Source organism: Oxyura jamaicensis, chromosome 1 (genome assembly GCF_011077185.1).
Source record: "Oxyura jamaicensis isolate SHBP4307 breed ruddy duck chromosome 1, BPBGC_Ojam_1.0, whole genome shotgun sequence".
NCBI lineage: Eukaryota > Metazoa > Chordata > Aves > Anseriformes > Anatidae > Oxyura > Oxyura jamaicensis.
In genome coordinates, this window is record NC_048893.1 from 20,852,736 (window position 1) to 20,876,062 (window position 23,327).

General features: G+C 38.0%; 1 protein-coding gene across 1 annotated transcript; it reads right to left on the reverse strand.

The window, feature by feature from the left end:
- Nucleotides 1-711: 711 nt before the first annotated feature.
- Nucleotides 712-23,252, reverse strand: TUBGCP6 (tubulin gamma complex associated protein 6). The gene is made up of 26 exons (XM_035338242.1): nucleotides 23,137-23,252; nucleotides 22,073-22,886; nucleotides 20,537-20,700; nucleotides 19,000-19,210; nucleotides 18,306-18,479; nucleotides 17,124-17,245; nucleotides 16,855-16,930; nucleotides 16,249-16,358; nucleotides 14,419-14,510; nucleotides 14,193-14,332; nucleotides 12,740-12,889; nucleotides 11,992-12,073; nucleotides 11,820-11,908; nucleotides 11,532-11,647; nucleotides 10,720-10,858; nucleotides 10,511-10,627; nucleotides 8,954-10,268; nucleotides 8,478-8,533; nucleotides 8,040-8,226; nucleotides 7,596-7,764; nucleotides 6,457-6,598; nucleotides 5,235-5,429; nucleotides 4,832-4,964; nucleotides 4,386-4,599; nucleotides 2,995-3,194; nucleotides 712-1,212 (listed from the first exon to the last, which is right to left on the reverse strand). The coding sequence occupies exons 2-26, from the start codon at nucleotides 22,823-22,825 to the stop codon at nucleotides 1,121-1,123; spliced, it is 5,238 nt and encodes a 1,745-aa protein (XP_035194133.1). The 5' UTR covers nucleotides 22,826-22,886; nucleotides 23,137-23,252; the 3' UTR covers nucleotides 712-1,120.
- Nucleotides 23,253-23,327: the final 75 nt, after the last annotated feature.

Below are 23,327 nucleotides of genomic sequence, written 5' to 3' on the forward strand. Positions count from 1 at the left end.
AGCAAAACCCTCAGGTCAGCTATACAGTTGATGCATTCTGACTCTAATGCTTAGTTTATATTTCAGAAAGAAAAAAATATGCAAAACTGTATATATATAGGAAAAAAAATCATATTCAATATTTCATAGTACTGATATGTTGGCTGTGTCTGTACCTTTAAGTGACCACAAATCAGAAACTGAGGTTCTGATGAATATAGCTACGTTTTAAGCAATTGTGACCTCATAATCTCAAAATCAACATATTTCAAATCTGAAAAATTCAAGGTAGACTGCCTCTCCACTCCACTTTCATACCATGAAGTCAAGAGTTCAGTCGTCGCTTTTGACAATGTTAAAAGGAAAAATAGAAACAAAACAAGGAGCAGAAAAGTTATTAACAAAGTGAAACGTGATCCTGCAGTTGGAAGCAGCAGTTGGAGTTTTGTTTCACTTTAGTGATGCTCAATTTCTGTTCTAGCTCTTTTATATAATCAGTGCAAAGTAAAATGTGTAGCTTAAATCAGAAATAAGGAAAGGAAGTTGGGCATGAGTGATCCACCAATTGCCAAGTACTTGAATAGTCAAATAGCAAGCTCCTAGCGAGCAGATCTCAATGCGTTTTATCAAGGCCCCTTCTTCCACTGTAACTACCAGCCATCAGGACACTAATTATCATCTTTAGACTGAGAAGTAAGATCCATGTGAAAATAAAACACAGCAAATCGGTTGTCTGAACGGTTGTACCTCATACTGGTCTAAAAAAATGTAGAAAGTATATTTTATTTCACATACATATATTTACATTGGAGGAAATAACACCACTGAAAATACAACATTTACACATTCACAGATGTACAGTTTTGCACTCTCTCCCCTGTTAAGACTTGGCACTCATCTTCTCTTTGCAATAATGACAACATCAATTCTCAGTAGATCAAGCAAGTGGAAGGTGTTACGAATTGTAAGACAGTGTTCTCTGCATGTGGTGCTGATGTTCTTCAAGCTATTAGATGATGGGTTATTTCACTGGAGAAAAATGCCTCTTGCATGGCATTTACATAAGCTTCTATACATTATAAGCATATAGGTTTTCTGTTTTGGCTTTACCATGCTATCAGTGATCCTTACTCTGAAGGTCTTAGTTATCTTTGTAGTAGTTATTAAAGTTGATTCGCAGTAGAAAGTCCTCCAAATGTGGCTGGTATCCTCTATTTACAAGCTTTGTTACCACTGGAAGAAAAACAAAAAAATAAGCTTCAAAGAAGATTAATATTTTAATGTCAGTCAGTATCTCTGCATTTTTGTTTAAGGAAAACAAACAAACAAACAAAAACCAACAGCCTACTGTTGAAATCTGAGGACAACGGATACAAACGTGTAATTTTGAATAAGAAAGGTCCAGTATTTCTTTCTGGAATTATAAAAAAATCAAGTAAGATGCAAGAAGAAGATTACACGTCGGTTTTAAGTGAAACTGTATTATTCCAATAAAGAATATGCTTTCTCCGAGCTGCTTTTACAAGATGCTATGTTCTTATCATAGTATCAGCTGACCAGGAAGCATGTTTAGGTCCTGTGGTGAACTCCGGGAGAGACGTTCTGCTGAGGTTTTCTTAGGCAAAGTCCACTGTGAGAGAGGCTATCCAACAAATTCCCAGGACAAATCGCTCAAGCTCTATGAATAAACGAACTGACTGCTCTAAACATCCTTAGTAATGAAGCAAAGAAGGCAACTGGAACTTCCTGAGCTCATAAACATCCCATGCACTAACATAAAGGGCATCAGCAAGCAGCAGCAGCATGCAAGGAAGAAGGGAAGGTGTACAGTTAGAAGTTAGGGCCTGCACCAAAGCCATTGAAGTCCAGACTACTTTGTATTGGCTTTCAATGGATACTGGATCGATGCATTGTGAAAGAGAGTACTCTACAATACACAGTGATTGAAAGAACAAGTGTAGATGAACAAGCACACATTTGTTTTGTAGTGCTAAAGAGGGTGTAAAGAACTGGGTCACTCGGCAGATTTCCTTACAGAATGGTTTATTAATCTCTGTCCATGAAGCAACCATAGATCTCGTAGTATGGGCTTAGGTGGCTCCCAGAGGTGTTCTGACTTCCTGTTGAATTTGGAAGCAGCCATTCTAACTCATCCTGAAATATCTGTTTTTGGTCCTTGGACACCATTTTTGGACACCCTTAAAGAATAAGAAGGGCAGCTCATTTCCTGAAGAATATAATCTGACTAGAAAATATTCTAGAAAATAGAATAAGGAAACATTCTACTTCCTCCAGGAATTAAGGGGTTTCTAAAAGAAACCAAACCTCGTGAACTACCTTTGTACTCAGGGGAAGGAAAAGTAACATCTACTAAAAACATAAGCAAGGCCTGAAAGAGAAATGGAAAGGAAAGACACATTTCTTCATATTATAGTCTAAGCTGACAGCAAGAAGAAATTTTGTCATGGTAAAGGACAAAGCATTTGGCAAATGACGTGTGCTGTTGAAAAATACTTGCCTGGAGCATTGGATATAAGCTTCAAATACTGCCAGGAGGCTCTGTGAGCCTTAGTCTAACATGGGAGTCAGAATTTTCAGATCTCATAACAACAATAATATTCAGGTGATGCAGACAGATAAAGCTTAGAAGTAATTTTACTTACAACTATCTCTCATTGCTGCCAATAATAAAGTCCCAGAAGTCAATTCCAGAGAAAAGAGAAATGTAAGCATGTATATAGAGAGCTAAGTACTAAATCTTTATTTTGCAAATTAGAAAAGATTTATGGGCAGTTTGGGGATATCTGTTAGACTCCTTGTGTGAACATTTTAATTGATGGATATGCAGACCTTTGCAGTTAACACAGATTTCATTTGGGAACTACATTTTCTAACACACAGTAAGTACACACATGTTCCTACTATATGCACTATACTTCCAAAAGCTCTTTATAACATTTTTTTCAGTTGACTGCTTTCTTTTATCTTTGTCCCAGAAGTTATGCAATTTCTTACCTTTGAATAAGAAGTGGGAATAATACTTGAAGGTATTGTATGACTGCTGCATCAAACCAAAGTTGGGATGAACAGCCATTTGCTTCCCAGCATCAAAGCTCCACGACTGAGAGATCAGTTGGCTGCGGAACTTCAAAATGAGGCTGAAGATGCTATGTATAATGTTCATCACAGGGGCAGCCTTCTCAGTCAACAGACCTCTAACAGGACAAAAACAATGTAAAATGCAGTTGACATCATTTACTGGTCACAGGAATTAAAAAAAAAAGGGGGGGGGGGGTGACAATCCTTTACATTTCCTCTTTAGTTGCTTTAAAAAACAATAAACCCACAAGTCTGCAGCCAACTGTAACAGTGATTTTAAAAAGGGCCTAAACCTAACATAGTTTGCTTGCTCTTCCAAGGCACTGGTACTTGCACTTTTGTACCTGACTTGTAGAATGACTTGCACATTTGCAAAAGAGATGTAAATATCATCTCTTCTGATATTTGAAAATGTATGCTGTCAGTTTCTTTAAACTATAATCCCTTCTCATCCCATCACCTGGTATCCCAACAGCAACTTTAGGTAAGTTTTTCTTATTAAAATTAAAAAATATATATATGAAAGGACACAGGTTTCTTTTCTTGTCTATAATTTCTGTTCTCTACCATCTTTTTCCTTTGCCTCCCCACTATCATTCTGGTGTATATACTTTAAGAAGAAACCAAATAAGCTCTAGCTGCTCTCTTCCAACTCCCACCACCCTCCTTCCTCATGTACAGTAACCAAAGGGCTAACAGCTGAAGATTCCTAAAAGACAGAGGTCTCACACTGCTTATGAATCTGGACAGAGGCATCAAGTCACATTTGTTCCTTCACGGTCTAGTCCTGGGCACTGCACATGCATTAAAGGCTTATTAAATGTACAGAGGAAGCATTTTACAGTCCTTGAGCCAGGATTACTTGTGCCCACTGCCCATGCAGAAGGGAAATAGCATTCATCTACAGAGGCTATGATAAAGATGGGGGTGAGAAAAAACAGAATTGTGGCAAGAATGCCTTTCGTCTTCAGATTAGAGCTGTCCAACATGGGTGGACTTGAGGCTTACAGCGACAGGGTGAACAGGAGCTGGAGACAGCTCCAAGGAGTCTGGGGGACTAAGGATGGGTAGCTGAGGAAAAGCATCAATGTTTGGATCTTGTTATGTGCCACGATGTTTATTTCCCTTCATAAGAAGGCTTCTACTCTAGGCAGTTTCATGTATGAAGACTACTTCTATAAAGACTTAGTAGTCTTTGTAGTCAGGTAGAAGCCAGTTTTGCACACATACGCTAGGCCAAACAGATGGGTAGACTGGCAGCTCCATTTACTTAAATATTTGAAGTAAAAATAAGCGTGCTTGCTTGCCTGAAGATTGCTTTGTTGAGGTATTCAGCATGTGTTCTGTGAATTTCTTCCAAGTTGCCAACAGAAGACAGTTTGTTTCCAAATTCACACCACGTAACGTGAAGAATCTGATTAGCAATGTAACCTTGAATAACTTTCACAAAATGCTGCATTTCGTGTTTATACAGCTGGAGTTGTCGAAACTGAACAGAATTTGATGCGCGACTCACTAGAGCTGAAAATAAAAACAGAAATATATTATCATCAGGACCCACTGAGACTGTCTAAGCTCAAGATTTTTAAAGGAATCAACATTTCTATTAGTGGAGCCTGTTTAAAATGCCAAGGAAGTTTCTTTATTAAACTGTGACTTCTGAAGCTTGACATGACTGCTTTAAATCATGTTTATCATCAATTGTCTAGCACAGAGTGCTAAAAGCATTTTAAACAGCACTTGTTATACTTACCAGTGCGTTTTAGGTGAAACCAAACATCCTTGAGAGTCCACACCATGTGCTTCAACTGGAGCAAAAAGGAGAAGATCTTGTTGTATTTATTCATGCAGCTCTCCGTTATGACAATATTCAGAGGCCAGTCAACCTAAAAGAAATAACCGAGTGCTGATCAGACTGCATTTTTGTGCTAGAAATTATTAGAATATTTCAGATGCAAGTACTTCGGAGACATACAAATTAATACATGTATTTTAACAATGTAATGCAATGGCCAGGACAGGTAAATCCTGTAATTCCAATTACACAATTTTTGACTCCATTCTTAAAGGTATTCCATTATTAAGAACATACTCAACCACAGTACCTAAGAACCACGTATCACTGCAGTACTACTACTTTCTACACATTTTCTTACCTTGTACCTGAGCTCTAAGCAGCTCAGAGCATCGGGCGCGTTAGGCTTGAACACTTCAGGAAGGTACTTGAGGGCAAAAGAAAGATTGGAAGCAAGCTGGGTGTCACCATGAAGACTGTACTGTAATGCTTTATTCAGGATAGAATTAAGAACCAGTGGATTCAGCAGTTCACCAGGTGTTTGCCCTGATCCAAGCTATGGGAAGAAGAAATCCTAATTAGACAGTATTAATGCTGGCTGTTGGACACAGGTGAATTAAAGCAGAATGGTGAAGTGGTGACTGCCCTCCTTGCCCCACCATTCTGACTAGAAGGTTCTACGTCTGCAGTAGGGATGCACAAGCAGCTTATTGAAGAAACTTCTGAACTATTTATTGTCCACAGCATCAAGGTAATCCCATACCTGCACCGATTTCTTTTTGACATGCTGGACTGCGGTGTGCTGTGGTTTGGGAACTGCGAAGCATTCCTGCTGCAGGGAATGCAGCCTTCAGGCTTCAGTGGGGCAGCAGGCCAGGGAGAGGACTGGCGTTGCCCCTCTGACTCCAGTCTGCCCATCTCACCGACTCAGCAGCCTCAGAGGTACACCAATCAAGCTATTCAGAGTCTAAACCCCAGAGTGCTTTCCCTAGTTGGGAAAAGGATATGTGTACATACCCTGGGATACAGGCATCTATCTCTACTGGCAACCGGATAAATTAACCCCAGCCATCCCTCCTGCCTTGCTGCCTCCCCCTGAACACAGGGTTAAGTCACAAGAATTCAGCCTCAACAGAGAGCCCAGCACTCTCTTCAGATGTCCTCCCCTCTGCTCTATAGGATGTCTGGGGCAAGAGTTGGCATTTTACAACACAGGCCTTTGCACTGGATCTCAAGCAAGTTGCAACAGGCTTTTCCAGCTTTGCCTCCGGCAGATGGGAGTAGGCAGAGCAATAATGCAGCAGCTCTCACAGGAAAGAGTGAAATTTCCTTCCATAAGTGTTAATCTGTCAAAGTTAGAAATTATTACTCTCAGTGTGCCAAAATTGCTGGAGAATCGGAAACATTACTCTCTTCCTTAGGATCTGAGCAAAGACCTTTTGCCTCAGTCCTTATGAGCTTAACAGGGACAAGCTAGGGTTCTAATTCACACCATTCTCTTATTTCCATCCAAATGAATCCAGAGGAGTCAAGCTAAAATAGACAATCAAAAAAACCAAAGGTTAAGAAGACACAGCAGATACCTTCTCGAACAACAGGTCGCTGAGCGACTGAGCAAACTCCCCGTCTTCCATTAATAAAAAATGTCTCAGTGCTTCAAAATGCTTCTCTACGTTCAGTTCCACAAAGTAGTAATCAACTATTGCTTTGTTCACAAGAGAAACACTAAGAATGAAGACACAGAAAAGGTATTATTTTTACAAGGAACTCCTTCTTACTGTTAACATTCAGCTGTGGCTACTTCAGGTTAATGCTCCAGTGCTTTGATACCCACGACAGGATGACATTCACATCGGCAAAAGAGAACGAGACAAAGCTTATGCTCAAAAAGCTTCACCCAGAATATGCCGGAATTAAAAGCTAGCACTTCAGAAAACTGCGTTTGAACTTTAAATAATGTAATTTGCTTACCAGGGACAGGTTAATTCTGCCAGGACACAGCTCAGGCTTAATGTACTCTGCTTGACTGAAAAAATTCATCTGTATACACGTACCTCTTGTAGCCAATATGGATGTTCAAAACTAAGCTGGTGAATTAGACCTTTCTCTATAGAACTAATATACCATTAGAAATATACCATTAGATAGATTTATAAGATGGTCTAACACATAAGTGGTTTCCCTATATATACCAACAGCAACAAGAACAACTTCTATTATTTCAAAACAGCCTTGAGGACAATGGAGTTCCCATAGAGCCATAAAATATATCCTGCTCAATATGCATGAGCTTTTGCATAATCAAGCATTTTTCTTTTTTTTTCCTCATCCTTCACCTATCAACATAATACACAAATATAATAATACATTAAAAATACACCCGTTTAAAAGAACAAGGGAACCAGTGGTGTCAAATACACTTCTGCAAAATTCTGCAGTCTGAGAGCAAACTCTTCCCTCTAAGCCTTTGTATGTCAAAATAGACCTTCAATTTTTTAATTTACACAAAAATATATGTTTATGTTACTATTTATAATATAAACCTGAACTTTTTAGCCACTAATGGACATCCACTGGACCACTTCTGGGAGCAAAGAGAAAATTTAGGAAAACACATCTGTGTGCAACTCTAGTCTCAAAAAAGCACTAATGAAGAATACTTCAGGAAGTGTGAAGAATTAATGGGTGTAGTACGGATTCCCTATTTCTAACTAGTACTCACTGAGAGACAAGTGGAGCAGTGATAGAACGCTTCATCAGCACTGGCAGGGACAGGAGCTCACTCAGCTGAACAGCCGTTTCATCTGTTGCTGACTGTACCATAGGGTCCACAGGAAAAGTGTATGATCTTGGTATCACATGATGCAGGAGATGGGAAACTGGTAGTTCTGCTAAATTAAAATACATACAGACATTGTAAGTTGTTACACTAAAGCGATGTGATGATCTGTTTCTATTAATCTCCACAAACCCCTCTACATTAGAAAAACATAACGTGTCAACACGTATTTCTCATCTTTGTGCCTAGAAACAAATTGTTTAGCTGCTGCAGTTCATAATGTTGGTAATTTACTGGAAATTCAGCTATTTTTTTCTGGCACTCAGCTTTCTTGCTCAAGTTTACTACGTCTTTCTCTTGATCTACTATTCCACAAGTTTTACTCACACATCAAATCATAACTATCTTGGTATTTTTCAATACAATACTGATCCGATAAGGCTTTCAAATAAGCTTGTTCTTTCTTCCATGTATCTTCCTCTTCCTCCTCCTTAGTTTCGGGAGCACGAGGTTCAGAAAGTACAGTTTCTTGAGGCCCAGTATCCTGTGGAACTGCTTTTTCAGGTTCTTCTGCCTAAAAGAAAAAAATAATGGAAAAATTACTCTTAGGAGAGCTGCTGGTTTTGTCTGTTCACACTTCATGTGTTCGTAATTGACTAGTTCCATTTGAAAAGAAGAGAGCTTACTTGCCTATACTTTTTTGACGTGCAAACCCCATACAGTATTACGATGCTTAATAAATTAAGACTGACCTACTACCTTAACTACCAGACCACTTAATCCTTTGTGTGAAGAGGAAGTCTTCTGCACTAGTTTGTTTCTTACCTGTACACTCTGTGAGGAATCTGGAGAAGGGTCCTTGTAGACCCCATCTGCAATTACTGTAATTACAAATAAAGACAATAATTACTCAGACCTGCTCATAGGACTTAGCTCATACTTCAGATCTGCTCCCAAAGTTGTTCAAAATTTCTCTAATGGACATAGACTATCATAGAAACAGCCACCCCAGTAACAGCCCCTCCCCACAGTCCAACCCAGGCAGCTTTGTGCATTTTCTCTACCAAGGATCACGAGGTCCTGTTTCACAAAATTTCGGGCCCTTTTTAAAAATTATTTTTATTTCTCTGTTTCTTTTATGTAGGAGACAAGACTAAGTTAAATTCTTGCCTCCGAATTCTAATAGCATCTAGAAACATACACAAGGAATTAAGATATAAATATGCATTTTGTACATAAACATTTACTGTGACTTTTAAGACCTCTTAAATGTTGACTGAATAAACGTAATTTTATTTTACCTTCTTGTTTCTCTTCTGGTGTACATTCTTTTTTGTCATCTTCAGTATTAGCATCAGGAAAGACTGGACCACTGTCAGATGACTGTGACTGTGGTGAAATCTTTTCCTTAGCTTGTGATGTTTTTCCTTCCTTTCTACTCCCTTCAGCAGGAGATAATTCTTCGTTGTACAGAAGCATCTGAACTGTTGAGTCAGATGAGGGGCCAGAGATGGTTTTACGATGAGGTATTGGATCATCTTCTGTAGATGGAGCCCACTTCCCTATTTGGATACTTGACTGGGATGCATGACCAAACGGGCTCCAACGAGATTTCGAAGGCTCTGTATCTGAAACCAGTTCTCCAATCTTGATGTGTGACTGTGAGGCATGCCCATGGATGTTCCAACGAGGTCTGGCTGAGACAACCTCTGACATGTTTTCACCGATCTTAATATTGGCATCAGATGCATGGCCGTGTATGTTCCACCGAGGCCTTGCGGGAGCTACATTTGACACATACTCGCCAATCTTAATATTGGCTTCCGAAGCATGTCCGTGAATGCTCCACCTAGGTCTTGAGAGCTCTACCTCTGAAGCATATTCCCCAATTTTAATATGAGCTTCAGAAACATGCCCATGAATATTCCACCGGGGTCGGGTAGACTCAACTTCAGGAGTGTAGCTGCTGATTTTTATATGGGAGTCGGAAGAATGCCCGTAAGGATTTGAACGTGGCTGGTAAGTGTCCACCTGAGGCACATATTCTCCCACTCTGATGTTGGCATCAGATGCATGTCCGTGGATATTCCACCGAGGCCTTCTATACTCCACATCAAACATATTTTCTTTGACTCTAACGTGTCCCTGCCAAGCAGCAGATGGTCTGAGAACTGTGTTAAAATCATACTCATTTTGCTGACGTACTGGTGTATTGCCTTCTCCTTCCAGTGCCCCGCTCAAGACAGGCTGATTTTCATTTAACTGAGAAGTCTCAGAGAGATCCGAGTTAATATTTCGAAATGCTTCATCTAGTAAAGATCCTTGCACGCTAATGGCAAGGGGTTGTTCCTCTTGTGGTTTTGATAAGAAATCTTCTATATTCACATTGGATTCAGGTGAGGAATCAGCACCGTATAGAGGGCTGCATGCTTGCTCTGAACTTTGGAGATTGCTTTCAGATCCTGCAGCTTTAGGCTGAAAATGCTGACCAGCATTATTATTTGTCACCTGTGGCACGGTCAATGCCTTGTCAGTAGAAGTGACATATTCCAGTCCAGGCTCAGATCCTTTTCTGTCAGCTCGCTCACTAGAATGCACAGGTTTCACAGATGACACCTGAAAGAGAAATGATTATTTCACTGTATGGCTAATCACATAATCAAGCTACTTATTAGGGTACCACTTTATTACATGTAAGATTTTAAATTTTTCACATGTATTACAAATACTGTGGTAACTACTCACCCTGCTGTGAGTAGTAAACCTTCAGTTTACTGAACAGAACCAAACTATGAAATGAACTCCCCGAGGGAAACCTGGAACACCTACCTGAAGTTTATGTAAGCAAATAAACTCACTTGTGAATGTGGATCTTCCACAACGGTGTTTCTATCTAAAGCCAACTGGCACTGTTTATAAGGAATAATATCTAACTTTCTCCTGTAGTTTCCATCCGGAAGTTTTTCAAGCATTTCCTGTAAGTAAAAATGACAAAATCAAAAGTCTTACAATGTACCAAGTACTAAATTTTCTAAAGAACATTTCTTTAAATCTTTTCAGAAAATACCTCAATGCGTTTTTGGTCTTCCAATAGAAACTTAATACGGGCTGTTTCCAACTTGTGTCGCTGGATTTTCCACAAAGCTCTTTGTTCTCTACGAGCTGCATCATCAGAAAGTTTGCTATAGTGGTCAATCAATTCTTGCCTAAATGAAAGTAAAAATAAAGTTAAGTTACAGATTTCCACATACTAATTTTCCTCTTCCCTCCTGAAGAATAAGCCCTTAATGAACTTCAGAACTGAGAATTAATTTCTTAACAGTAAAAAACAGAGGCTTTGTTTACAGAGCAGTAACAAGTGGAGAAAACAGGACTGTATTCTTAGCATATCTGTGTTCCTATAACTATGCCCGTATGTCACTCACTTCTGTAAATATTTTTGGATCTAGCAGTATAAAATGAAATACGACTAGATGTATAACAAAAGCAAATGAAATGATTAATTATCAATGTAAACTCCTCTGTATGCTTTTTACGTCTGCTCTGAGACATACATGTGACCATTTTTGCTGTGGGCTTTTAATTCTAAGATGTAGCTAACATTTTTCTTCAGCCTCATAACAAAAACCAGACTGGACATGACTGGCATTAATCAGTGGGTCCCAAACTCCTGAACTGCTAAACTATACTGAATCATAAACTTGCTCATAGATCACAAAAAATCCTTGCATCCATCTTTTAACTGCAAACATTACCCTTGTAGAGCAACGTCTGGGAACTGCTAATGCCATAAATAGCAAAATAAAAGTATTTTTTTCTGAGGTCTTTATGATGGTTTCATAGTATCTAAGCTTGGGAAGAATAGTAAGATACAATTACCTTGCTTTTTTCTCCAGTTCCTCTTCTAAAGCTTTCAGTCTTCTTTCTCTCTCTCTGAGCTCTCGGGCGTAGCTGAAATCATCATCAATCTCCTCTTGTTTTATTGCAAGGCGACGCTGCATAAATATTTAAAACCTTTAAAAGCCACTCTTAATACCAGCTGTGATGTATGCATCTGCACAAAGTTCGTATTTGCACCTCATGAGCTATCCATTCAACTTCAATACTGTAATTCAAAATAACCTTTCAATCATTTGTCTAAGAAATTCACTTAACCTTTAGAAATACCTCTTGGTCTTTTGCAAATTGCTCCTTCAACTTCTGAAACTGTTCGCGTTTCTTTGCATCCAAAGCCATTCGTTCTGATATTTGTCGATCTGTATTGCAATAAAGATACTGTTATTATACATTAACAAACCCACTAGGACACATGAACACATGAAACTCCATCACAGCTTACCATTAATGGCTTTTAGTACTTTGCTAGCACTTTCTCGAGCATGAACAATTAACTCTTGTTTGGCGATTTCCATGCGCAAATCCTAAAATAAAAATAAAAATAAATCAACCAATCTGAAAAAAAAAATCAACAGGTGGAAACATTTCTATTTGAGACTTGAAAAATACACCACCACTGAGACAGAAGCACACTTTAAAATTAATCCATGATTACAGTACCCAAATATGAATCCAGCAATTAATTAAAATGAAAGTATATAATCAGTTAAAATTATTATCAAAAGCTTATTAATCTCTAGACCTTACATCAAGCCAAATCAATCCAATATACATATGTATTGATGCAATATGAAAGACGGAACTAAAAGTCTTCTGACAAAATGATTAGCCGTGCAAATTACAAAAAGAGTATTATCTGAATACTAATTAGATTCTAATTTAACAAATACAAAGCTAAGAGTCTTTTCAGTGCTTTTCAGCAGCAAGGCAAATCTGTTGCTGCAAAGAACCAAGATGGAAATCCAAGCCTTGAAAATATTAAAATGCTGAGAAATAACAACACACTGCCTCATGTTTTATAAGTTGTCTTAGAAGATTATTTGCTGCACTAACAGTTCAAACAGCAATTGGGCAATGAGAAAATTATGACCATGAATATAAATCCTTTCAAAGTTACAACATAAAATGAAGAATGAGTATTCAAGAAAAGAAATCCCAACAGTAAGGTCATTATTTTTTCATTCATTTACCTTTTCCTCCTTGCTTATGGAACTGTATCGGGCAATTCTTTCCATTCGACCTACGTACACTGCACAATCTCTCTCTATTTCTTTCAGCTCCTCAAGTGAAAAAATAACTGAAATTCGGGGAACAGGAATATCTGACCAACATATATAATGCTGAAAAATAAAGAGGAATTTACTTTTAAATACATTTTTAAAATTGTAAAATGTTACATTATAAGCTCACATTACAATTTTTCTTTTAAACTTAAGAATGCTTAAAGATACTGATACAACCTTCCACAGAAGATAAACATGCTAATAATATTTAATAACAATATCACTTGTAGTCCCCACAGATCCCCACCTAATTGGGACTGTCTGGAATGTAACTAACACCTACAGGAGTGAGCTCTGCACAATACATGATTCTTAAGAATATCACCAGTGCACATCAGAGTACCTATTCTCTAAGCTAAGTAGCATATTGTTTCTGCTCCACCTTACCCTCCCTGAATCTCTGATGCAGTTTTACTCAGTGAAGAAAACAGACTGGTAAGCATTACAAAAAGCGTGCAAGCATACTCGCACTGGATTCCCCAGTCTGTTGATAGAGACCAGAGGACAGGATGCCCAGTGTTAGCGTAAGCAAAATGAAAAGACAACTGTTCAGGGTGTTATTATAGAAAGGGATGAAATATGACTGGCATTCTTCACACAGGTGGAAGACGATTGAACCTGGGTTCCCCAAATCCTGGGGGAACGATGGATCAAAATACTGTGTTAGTATTAGTGACCAACAAAGCTGTCATTTATAAAGAAACAATGACTGAGAGTTTTATAAAGAGCCCAGCACTATTGGCACACCTGAGTCACACTTTGAGAATGTTTATCAGAGCAGATTTAGGAGAACTAGCAGAGGGGCATCTCACTTGAGATATTAGGCTTATGACTGATAGATCTCTGATACTGAGCTGCCCAGCCCTGACAAGACTGGGTTGCTCTGACCTTAAAAGAAAGAGAACACTTTTTACTTGGGAAAGAATGCCAACAGATTTCAGACACCTCTGTGGTTGTTTCACTGGTACACATGCACTGAACTGAAATATGAGAGTTATGCAGAACTGAGTCAAGACCTACTAAGTAAGGTATCTTGAGTGAAAAAAGGAAGGCACTTGCTTGGAATCCTACATCACTTCTGCTTTTACAATGGAAAACAAGAAATCTAGCCTGTGCATTGTATATGATAAATCTGATGCTGTTAAAAATGTGTATTTCTGCAGTTCAGATGTTAGCAAGCAGAGTGGGTAATCAGATCACAAATACTTGAGAACAAATACTTGACTTTCATGAATCAACCTCTTGCTTATGCAATACCAGTTACCAATAAAGGAGTAACCTTGCTAAAAACATAGCAAAAATGCAAAAAAAGAGACATGATTGTTTCAATATAATAGGAAAGAACTAAACCAATGCTTACCCTAGGACAACACAATTTCAGCAAGTTTATGGTTTTTCCACATATGTATACATCATTAGCAATATGTTTAAGAAATACTGGGACACAATCTTCTACTTCTTTTGAAATCAAGACATAACCGTGAGTCCAGTAATGTTTATCTGCATATAAAAAAAAATATATATTTAATATTTTAATTAACAGCAAAAATTGTGTACATTAGAAATGTTCTGTATGCATACCATACCTCTGAAACAAAGATAATCCTCATTCACCTGGATCATGAATTCTCCATAAACGTCGCGGAATACACCGCTGTATACCCAATCGTAGATAAATCTAAAAGAAATATAATTAAACAATATTGACAATCAATCCTCTTGCCTTCTCATCTTTATTACGACCAAATAATTAGTATATTCTTTAAAACATCTAAGCACACAAGCTATAGACAGGATAAAAACAAGCAATTAAGTGCTGTCACACTGATATTTAACGATATATACAGGACTGTGTGTGTACATTTTTCTTAAAAGAAAACAACTTGATATAGAATATTTCGCTGATAATTAGTTAAGATCAAAGAACATTGCCCTAGTTGTTCCTGTATATAAATTTATTAAGTATATATTAAAAAGCTCCAGTCACATCAGTGACACGCATTTCAGTCTCATCAAAAGTGTACAGAGAGAGCGAGAAGTAGGACAGACTTTAAAGAGATGTGGTGGGAAGGAACTGAAAGGATATAAAATAGATCCAATACCAAGCACTTTTTCTCTGGACCTAGAGACATTTTTAATATGTGAGCAATAATGAGAACACCTATTTTAGAATATTCTTGCTTCTTTTTTTATTTCCTCTGTGCAATACCAAACTTTTAAAGAAATAAAAAAGCAATTACCTGAAGCTATAGATAAAAAGGTTCAGAGCACCTTCAAGTTAATCTTCTCTTTTCTTAATAGTTCCTACACTAGCAGCATTTCCAGAAGCTGGGTCAGTTAAACAAAGAGGAAACCTTTAGTGTAGGAACCACAGTTCAATTTTAAGGTATTAAGTAAAAAGTTAAGAATTTTTCATGTATTAGAACTGACGTTTCTATTATCTACTGGGGCAACAACTTCTATCAGTTAATTTCTTTCAGACTGATAAATAAGTGAGATAATACTTTCTTCATAGGATGGATGCCTCCTTCCATGGCAGCCCTGATAGTCTATGATTAATGTTTAGATAAAGATCTGCAACAAATTTAGTAGTCAGTGCTGTACATAACTATGTATTAGTACATGTAATTTCATATTTTTCAGGTTCCTGGTGATATCATGACATCCTGCCCTTGGTATTTCAGAAACCTGACTCTATGGTATAAATTGCAGGGCAGGAGCTGTTTCAATAGGTCTCCTACTAAATGGAGGAAATCTGAAATTAAATTTCTCTGAAGAACAATTTAAGTTAAAGGAAGAAAAACCAAGGGTGGGCATGTTCTAATCTTCAGTTTAGAACGTTTTGAAAGATTTTGTTTTTCTTTTTAAAATCACTGCATCTATTAAGTATCATCGTAAAGTGATGATGGACTATGGCTGTAATCCCTGTAAATAGCTATTTAAAAAAAATCAGTAGTGTCTCTTCAAAAGTATATAAAATAACTATTTCTAAATTGATGCGCAGTGCTTAACAAATCTGTGCCAGTCCAAGGAACTCTACTTCCTACTGTTAGTTATACCTACTTAATGAAAAATGATATTTTTTATAATTATTATTTTTGTGCTCACTGAAAATCTCATAAACACAGTGGAAATAAGTATAAGCTTTCCTAGTTTGCAAAACATCAAGAGAAATGCATCATTTGCCAATTTCAGCATTTTACACAAAACCCATATGTTGTTACTGAGCTGGAAAAGAGAGGGAAAGAAGCATTCAGGAAAATGAATGGATCTGAGTATGTATTTAGCAGATAGTCATATCTTATATTTTGTCTGAAAATGTTAAAAGCAGTTGTTAGCAGTTAGAGAGTTGGTGACCATATTGCAATTCAAAATTGTTCTTAAACACAACTATGCACAGAACAGTGTGGACGCACCTTGTGTATGGTTCACAACTCGTCTTCAACAAAGACAGAAGAACCGGATAATGCTCATTGCTACAGTTGTTGAGAGCCTCTTTGTACAGATATGAAAGCAATTTCACACCCTAAAAAATGAACAAATATTATAAAATTATATGACAAATTCCACTACAACTTTAACAGCAAAAGATTGATGAATCCGTATATTTGGATACGTTTCACTAGACAGAGAAGTCTGGATTCATCTTACTTCAGATATCTGCAGTTACCATCACTTTATCTGAGCTAGTTCACTGTCACTTCAAACATATGTGTTTCATTCCAGTCACTATAGAGTTGGATTAACATGATTTTCTACAAACATCTCCTTTGGGATGAAAATAAATGCATTCTAAGGCTTATTTTGGGTCCTTTATTTACTTCAGGAATTGACAATACAGGACAAAATTCCAAGTTTTTTAAATACTGGAGAAAAGACCCCAACATTCTAACTAGAGGCCCAAGGCCATATATTTGGTAGCGTAGAGACTAAGTATTTTATGTAAAATCCTACCTATTATTGAAAAATATTGTAATTATTGTAACCAGAAGAAAACATAAAAACATCAAATCAATGATTACCGTAGGAAATGAAGCACCAGCTCCGCCACTGATCCCCAGTGTTGTTGTTCCTATGCCACAAAGTTCAGCTAAGTATCTATAAAAAACAATATCAAAGCATATGTAAGAAATTCTATCAGAAGTCTTCGAAATCACAGTGATGTGAACCTTGCTATAGTTGAATATCATACAACTACACTGCCTAATATTGTCTCTTACATTATACAAGAAAGAATAGATCGTACTTTTTCTTCTACGAAAAGCTTACATATTTAATGTTATTCTCTTACCTCAACTGACGACCTAATTTTCTGAAGAGAAAGCTGATTGTTAGAAGACTTAAAGTAGGAGGCGTTGACAGAACACAGGCTCGGTAATATTGAAGATACTTTCTCAGACCACTTGTGAAAGCCTAGTATCAATAGAAAATATTTACAAAGCCTTACTGTTAAGGTTGGTAATAGTCTACTTTCATCTCACATCAATTGTATCAGCAGGAAAACAAACCTTTAATAAAATAATTTGTGTGTGAAGGTGAGAGGGACTTATATACAAAAGAAAGAGTCCACACAACTTCAGACACTCAAACTAGCCAGATGACTCCTTTACTCTTTCTACATCCAATGCACAGATGTGCTGTACCCAGGCACAGTACAATAGAGCCTCTTGGTTCATCTTCATGGAATTGCCCTTTTGAAGAGCTTCCCATTCTCTAGCAGCTCTATGGTGAACCTGGGGAAACCTGTTTCATTACTTCCGTGCCTAGACTGGATAATGGAAAAAACTCTACAATTTCTTTCTAGCACAACTAGGAATTGAATATGATTTTTTAATTCAATTTCTGTTAGCTTAACTGCAAATCAAATATTAAGAAGGCATACATTTTCATAACTAATCCTAGATGAATTCCCTACCTTAGAAATAGATGAATTCAACTGATATCACAGTGTGCATACAGTTCAGCGTGAGGTACAGAGGGCTGACAAGGAAAATGTGCACTTAATTCTGAACTGAGAAAAAGCAGCTAAAGCCATTGAATATCATGTTTCCCTATTTCAGTTTCAAAGTATACATATAATATATATAATATATATATACATACACATACTGCATTAAGAAAGCTATTGTATTTTAAATTTATGTTTTAATGTATAAATGTTTCTAAAATGTCTAAAAAATATATCCCTTTAGATTTTAACAACATGAGTAAACAAATTATAGGTAATGAAGCTCTTTTAGCTATTGTTTCAGTGCAGGCAAACCCTAAATGCCCACAGCTCTGATTTTAACAGGGCTTCACAATGGCACTGTTCATTCCTGACCTGGGATGAATAAATAGAAATACTTGTACTGAAAATGCTTTAGAGTTTTGCAGAAAGCAGAAATTCCAGACTTACATGAAATCAAAGTTACCTTCTCAACCTAAAATAAGTGGCCCATTAAATCTAGATGATTTAAGACAATTGTGCTACCTGAAACACAAGCCCTTTGTTGTATGAAGAATCTAGGACTGGCTGAAGAGAGAAACGACTTAGCCGCGTGTAATAGGTTCCATATTCCGCAACTTCCGAGAGTAGGTTGTGCATTGTCTCCGGAGATGTTCCAGATACATAAACTCCCTCCTTTATCACAAATGTCTGGGCTGCCTAAAAGGAAACGAGGAGAAATAAAAAACAAATAGCTTCAAATATTTCCCAGCTGTATTCTGATTTAAAATAGCAAACATTTACATCACTAAATATGTATGTATGCAGACACATTTTCAGTTTAGATATTCTGGTGACTCAGAGTACGTATCTAGGACAATGTGATAAGCATATTAAATTGTAGCAAGAATTTTAAGAGCATGAATGATATTTTCAAATATACCGAATAAGACTCCTTACCCCATTCTTTAATGAAAACCCAAGCTACAAAACTGCTTATGCTCCTATTTTCAATAATTCATAAACCTATTTTCACTTAGAGAATTACAAATATTTTCTGCCTTTTGCAATAAAACATTATTGCAATATCTAAATATGACCTTATTGCAATTGGGTCACGTTCAACTTTTCAGCAGTATCCACAATTGCAAGATCTCAAAAGAAATAAATGAATTGAAGAGGAAATCCCTACAAAAAGAAATAGATGCAACTAAGAAGTGCAGTTAAAAATCTTCCATACCTGATTGAGTGAAAATGTAGCAGATACCACACCAATGAGGACATTCAGGACATCTTTAACCAACTCAGGTTCTTTCATCAGCACAAGTTGTGGAAGCTGCAGTACTGTGTTACTAAACAGCTGCAGTTCCCCTTCTCGAAGTTTGTAAAATTTGTCAAAAGCTTCTCTCCCAGCCTCAGTAAGGTACGGTTCTTCTTTTTTACCAGGTGGACTGTCAGAGTAAATGAAACATTAAGAGGTGACTACATGAGAAGAAAGAAATATATCTCCTATAAATAAATAAATAAATTAAAAAGGGCATTTCAGAAATTTATGCAGCCAGTGATGTGGACTACAGAAAAAGTTACTAGTAATATACTACATTGTCAAAGGAATGTGCGTGCAGTGAATGAAACCATAGCCTTAACTCAAAACAATGAAGAAACTGGCAGATAATTTGAACATCATTTCAGAAACAGAGACCTTGCCAGAGAATTTCTAGTTTTGTTTGTGGCTTTCCCTGCTGCAGTTTCCTTATTAGGAAAATTAGAGCAATATGCTCAGAATACTGTAATGACTTGTACTAACACATTTTATCCCAGTGAGGATTACCATTCTCTCCACAACAAATTTTCTTGCCAGTTTTTCCAAAAATTCCAAGTTCTAATAGTTTTTATTACATGAAAGCTTCAGGTATCTGGTCTATACTTGACTCTAAAATCTAAACAGTAACAAGAAAAACTGTCTTTTACTCTGAGCAAAGCCAGAGTGTGCTATAGTGCCTTTAAAAAATCAGGGAACAGAAATGAGCTTCTTGGGCTCAGAGTGGAAAAAACACAGCATGGCATTGTAACAGATGCATCACTAGACTATTACTTAAAATTTCAGAAAACATACAGAACAAATTGCTCCAAGTAGCAGGCACACTACTGTCCATCAGAAACGTAAGAAAGACGTTTGCTGTATCTATTTATTTTTTTAGGGAAGCTAGGAAGCTTTAACAGGACTACCTAGAACTTTCTTTCAGGAGATTCATCTTCTATCCAACAGTCAAAAGAACTACAGGTCTAACACCACCACCAGGACATCAGTTACCATGATTTCTTTTGGTTACAGACAAAAGAACACAATACTGGGAAATAGGGGGTTCATCTTTCTAGCACTCTACAACTAGCATTTCTCTTTAGAAATTGAAAATATGAAATCATTTGAGAATGAAATAAATTGCATAGCACATAGAGTCAGCTAAGTTAGAAAAATGCTGCCTTTCACATCATCAGGAAGCGTTCCTGTAAGCCCTTCTGCATTTTTGACAAAGATGATATATATATATCTTCCTATAAAACAGCTGAAATTTAGGAACTAGTTTGTGGAAATTGCATGACTCTTTTTGCTCTCAATCATCAATGCAATGTATTGAATTCTGTCCATTAAATATACAGTTTTCCTGTTGTGTATTTAATTCCTATACTGAGGTCACTTGGAATTAAGATGAAATGCACTTTCATACATTTGCATACGATGCACAGGAAGTTTGCCAATAACATCAGACACGTACTATCCAATTCTTTCCCAACATCTTCGTTTGCTCGGTCCGTAGGTGAGCACTGCATCCCACAAGTCTATGTCTGGAGTCATGCTTGGCTCTGACTGAGAATCCGGAGTCAGATTGGACGCTGACTGGAATCCCTCATCTTCTGACTGGTCTATGCTTTGAGGAACCTGCCAGAGAGAGTTCAAGTTTTGTATATGAAAAGATGTTACTGGAGAAATATATGCTAATAATGACGTTTTGCTATTTGTGATCAAGAGACTCAACATAGCTCAACCAGTGCCCACCCACCCCTTTGTATCTATTTTAAGTTTCTCCTGTAAGCACTCCTTTGTTTGTTATGTTTCTACAGGTACCAACACCTACATACAAAATGGCAACGACATAAAAATAATATACCAAGCTTGCTAATGTTAAAATTAAAATGTACTCCTTTGGTAAGCTTATAGTTCTACAAATTGAGAACCTGAGCTCTTGGATATTCAAAAATATGTAACATTAATTAAACAACAGTGCTCAGAATGTCTTTTAAGCAGGTTATTAAAGCCCTAATTCTTCAAATTTGTACACATTTTGCTCAACATAATGAACATAGTTTGTTCTCTTATGCTTATTCACATGCAGAAAATCTGCAAATGTTCAAACACTTATATGCCACATCCTCAACTCCCACTCAATTCAACAGTTGTATGCACAGCATAGTACCCAGTTTTAGTAAAAGATGATCACAATGACATCCACAGAAACACAGCGTGTTCTTCAGGAAATCTTAAACCCTGCAGTCTGATGGAAAGAGTACAGCATTCATTAAAAAATTTCTGCCTTCCCTCAGTGATGACTTACATCCATATGTGTACAGGGGATTTCTTTTTTAATGTGTCTGCATTTGAGTTTCAGTTAAGACCTTGACTTAAGGGAATTGCAAGAGCTATCCATACATTAGATAGAGCAAACAAAACGTGGATTAAAAAGAGAAATACTAAAAACCTTACCAGAACAGTAAAAAAAGAAAGAAGGAGAAAAAGTGTATTTATCTAGTACCTCTATGAGAATATAGAATAGCAAAAATGAATAGAATGGACAAAAAAAAGATAAAGCAGAAACTGTACACAATGAAAAGGTAAAAGGACAGCAGGACCCTGGAGGTTTTATGAAATATAGTTACTGACAAAAATGGTTTAGGATACAACAAGCCAAGAAGAAAATACAAGAAGTTAGATCACATAAGCACATACATTCAGACAGGAATGCTTAAGCAGTCAGGCTGAACAGTAATGGACAAAAGCGACAATGCACAGGAGTTCAATGTACAAAGCAGGCAAAAATGTAAGCAAAAGATTACTAGGGTGGGGAAGGCACAGATACAGCTGATGGCTTAACACCATATAGCCTACAGACACATGACTTTATGCTCCAGCTTAAATTCCAACAGTCATGTTTCCATCACACATGAAATTACTACCTGTATTTTAAAAAGACAGTTTCAATATGGCCTACTGAAAGCATGCATACTCTCTGAGTCCAAAACAAATGATCCCATACTTTAATTGCAAGTCCAGACAAATCTGCATTGTCAGGCACTGGCGGCAAATCCAACTTGATGTCCATATCATACGTACGGCTATGGACAAGAGCGCCGAAGAGTGAGACACGCGTTTCTCTCTCAAACTTGTCACCAGCAGGATAGCTGTGGGAGAACAAGCCTATGGCAGGGAGTCCAGTTCCAGGAGCAGCCTCCATTATCTGAAGCGTCTTCTGAATCGTGTCATTGAACTGACATTCTTCACTTGTTATTAGAGATTGTATATCAGCTTCAAACACGCTTACATCGTAATAATCATAACCCTGATACTTGACGTTTCTCCCAACATATTTGTTGTTTAGAAAATAGTCCTTTTTTTGTGGTACGAGCTGAGGAGGACCTGTCCCAGCAAGCTGTACGAGGAGGTCCAAGACAGAATTAACTTCAGTAAATGGTAAGCAATCCGCTGTTTCCAGCTCCTCCACCAGACTCTCCAGTCTGTCTGCCTGAGCACCTAGCCCACCAACTCTCAGGTTGAAAGACAGCATCAAAATTTTGTTTTTCACAGGAAGCCTGGAAACGTTGGATTGCAGCTTACGAGCCTCATCTTGAAAAAGGTTCATGAAGAGGGCATTATATGCAACCCTTTTCAGATTTTGCTTAGCCCTCCTCTTGCTGATCTTCCGCCTGCCCAGGTGCACCTTCCACGGCAAACCTGCCAAGTGTGCTTCACACAAGTCATTGAACAGCTGCGTAATGCTCTCCATTTCCATCCCAACTGCCAGGCTACAGCAACTACAGCCCGACACCGGCCCTCTGGTTTCATGTGAAGACCTGGAAAACATCAGGAAGGGATGGAGACGTTTGTGACATACAGACAAGAAGCAGGCGAGTATGCTTTAACTGAAACAAAATGAAAAAGAACACCGACCTAGTTCGTATTTAGGACACGAGCTATAAAATAAACACCACGAGTATTTTCAAAAACACAACGGGCCCCGGCGCGCATCTGAGGGCCTCGCCCCCCCCCCCCCCAGGCCGCTTGGCCGAGAGCAGCCCCGCAGCCCCCGCTCCCCGCCCGTACCTGGGCCGGGCCCCGCCGCGTCTCCCGGCTCCGGCTCCGGCACCGGGACGTCAAAGGCACGTCACGGGGATGCGACGGGAGGCGGTGGTGCTGAGGCGGCCGCCCTAGGGCGGGACGGGGCGGTGCTGCGGCGGCCACGAGGCGGGGGCGGCCGTGAGGCGGGAACCCTCAGCGGGCGGCCATGAGGCGGC